This window comes from Triticum dicoccoides, chromosome 5A, assembly GCF_002162155.2.
Source record: "Triticum dicoccoides isolate Atlit2015 ecotype Zavitan chromosome 5A, WEW_v2.0, whole genome shotgun sequence".
NCBI lineage: Eukaryota > Viridiplantae > Streptophyta > Magnoliopsida > Poales > Poaceae > Triticum > Triticum dicoccoides.
Window position 1 is genome coordinate 303,573,096 of NC_041388.1, and position 2,698 is coordinate 303,575,793.

The 2,698-nt window shown below is 45.8% G+C and overlaps 1 protein-coding gene across 1 annotated transcript in view; it reads left to right on the forward strand.

The window, feature by feature from the left end:
- Positions 1-224: 224 nt before the first annotated feature.
- Positions 225-2,698, forward strand: part of LOC119301138 (FRIGIDA-like protein 3) — a 5,155-nt gene continuing 2,681 nt past the window's right edge. The window contains exons 1-2 of the mRNA XM_037578042.1: positions 225-458; positions 834-1,880. Of these exons, the coding sequence (XP_037433939.1) occupies positions 845-1,880 (1,036 nt within the window). The 5' untranslated portion in view covers positions 225-458; positions 834-844. The remainder of the gene's footprint in view (positions 459-833; positions 1,881-2,698) is intronic.

A 2,698-nucleotide genomic window follows, 5' to 3' on the forward strand; every position in this document is an offset into this window, starting at 1 on the left:
AAAACACTTCAACAGAATTATACAGGATCTGTTAGCTCTTTCTAGTCACCGTAACTAGCCTGGTAGCGCTCAATTCAGGCGAGTCCACACTGCTCCACGTCGCGGAAGAAAAAAGAAGTAAAAAATGGTGCAGCTATACGACGTACTGCTCCCCAGTCCACACTGGTTGCTCGCTCCAGTCACTGCCAGCTAGGCCCCATGCCTTTCCCCGCGCACTGGTAGCTGCCCTCTCCTCCGCCTCCCACCGCCTAGTTCTCCTCGTCTCCATCCCCATCCCCCAAAAAGCAACACTCCACGCGACCTCACCTAGGGTTTGCTCTCCTTTCCTCCCCCGTCCTGCTCTTCCCCAATCCGCCTTCCACCCCCTCGATCTCCTCCCCCAGCCGCCGTAGGCGGAGGCGGGGGCGGGGGCGAGCAGCGACGGCAAGCTCGTCCAACGCCTGCCCGCCTCGGCGAAAGTAAGTGCCCACTTTCTTCTCCCCAGTCTCAGATCTAGACGTCTGGAGCACCATTTTCTACTCGATTGCTTGGTGCTATAGCGGCGGGGGTAGGTGGCCCTTGATTGTTTGGCCCAACGAGGCATCCATGCTGCGCCGGCCGAGGGAAGACGGTTCCCGCTTCCTTGTTCTCTTTTCTTGTATGTAGTAGAGCACTAGAAGCCGAATTGATGCATAGTTATGCTTTGCTGTCCTTGCTAACAAAGTTGCGTGTGAGATAATTGATTCAATTCGAGGGAAACATGTGAAATTTAAGCTCTTGTCATTCCGCTGCTTCGATTTGTGTGCTGTTTGGATGAAGTATGTTAACCGATTGTGCTGTTGCCTTCTATGCAGAGTCTGTCACCATGTCTGACATGGAGTCCGTGGCTACCCTTATGGAGTCGACAAGCTTGAAGATAGAGCAGCTTCAGCGAGCATTTGCTGAGCTTGAGAGCCAGAGCGCTGTTACCATGAACTTTAAATGGAAGCAGCTCGAGGACCATTTCCGTGGCCTTGAGCAGTCGCTCAAGAAAAAGTTTGACGAGCTGAAAAAGCAGGAGAAGGAGTTCCAGGAGACAGTCGCAAAATCGGAGAAGATGCTGGAGCAGCAGGAGGCTGTTGTGGTGGCTAAGGAGCTGACTTCTCTGGAAAAGCTGCAAGAGAAAAGAGATGCTGCATTAGCTATGATCTTTGGCAAGTCCAAGCTGTCGCTAAACACTAATTATATCACCCCAATCAATAAGCCACAGAGTAATTATACCGTGGGTACTCTTGATGTGAAGTGGCCCAAGCATTCTCCCCAAGGAAATGCGCAGATGCAAGATGGCAATGCTGCTGTGAAGCCTCGTTCTGAACTTGCCATTCTCTGTGAGGAGATGAATGTTAAAGGGCTTCATAAGTTCATATCAGACAACAGAAAGAACTTGACGTCTATCCGTGAGGAAATCCCGAGTGCACTCAAGGGAGCATCGCAACCATATGTCCTGGTGTTGGATTCCTTGGAGGACTTCTATTCTGGAGATAATCTGGTGTTGGATGGAAAAAAGGATGGAGACCTTCTGGGTGTAAGAAGGACGTGCCTAATGTTGATGGAGTCTCTTGTACAGTTGCAAGCTGATGATATAACTGGCTTGTTGTCTGAGGGGCAAATGTTTGCAACAAATGTGAAAGATCGGGCGAAAAAGATTGCGTTTGAGTGGAAGTCCAAGTTGGACAGTCTTGACATTGATGCTAGCAATGGAAACTGCCTGGAAGCACATGCATTTCTTCAACTGCTTGCTACCTTTGGTATTTTTTCTGAATTTAATGAAGATGAACTTTGCAAACTTCTTCCTTCTGTCAGTCGACGTCGTCAAACACCTGAGCTTTGCCGACTGCTTGGGTTGTCACAGAAGATGCCAGGTCAGTGCAATGATGAACTAATCATGCATCTATCTCCAGTAAACATTGTTTATGATGATGAGTTAATGATAATATTTTGTCATGCCAGTTCAAATGCTAATTGAATGTTGTTTTCACTTGGATAAATCTTAGTTTTCCAGCTTGTGTGTAACATATTTGCTGGTCACTGAGTTCACCGAACATATGTGCAAACTCAAAAGCATAACGGTTTCTTTGTACTACCACCTCCAGAAGTTCTTTCAGATTCCCAGAATTGATAGTTCTGCTGTTACAACTTACAGCCAATGCACACCAGCTACATCTTAACCCATTAGGCCTCCTTTGGTTCAGGATAGGATTATCGTAGGAATAGGGAACTTGTAGGAAATGAGATGACATGTCTTTCAAATCCTATGAGTAGGAATAGAGAAGAGATGTCATTTGGTTCACATCATAGGAATTTTTTCATTGAGTCTAGGCTCATGTTTATTTTCCTTTGATATGTGGAGGATAGGAACCAATCCTATGTAGGAATAGGAATCTATGTCTATAAACCAAAGGGCTCTATAGGGAAAATTCCTATAAGAATCCTATCCTATAGAATTCCTACGAAATTCCTCCAAACTGAATAGGAATAGGTATCCATTCCTACAAACCTAAGGGCTTGAATAGGAGGCCTTATCTTTTCGTTGCTTGCACTATTGCTTGTAAAGCATGTCCATTGTTGTCTAGCCAGCGGTTATGTGTTCTACTTATTCTTGAATATTTGGATCTGAAAAAAATTACTCTGTAATTTCTATTCTATTTAGTCTGATGTGTGGTTGTGGTGTATATGTTGT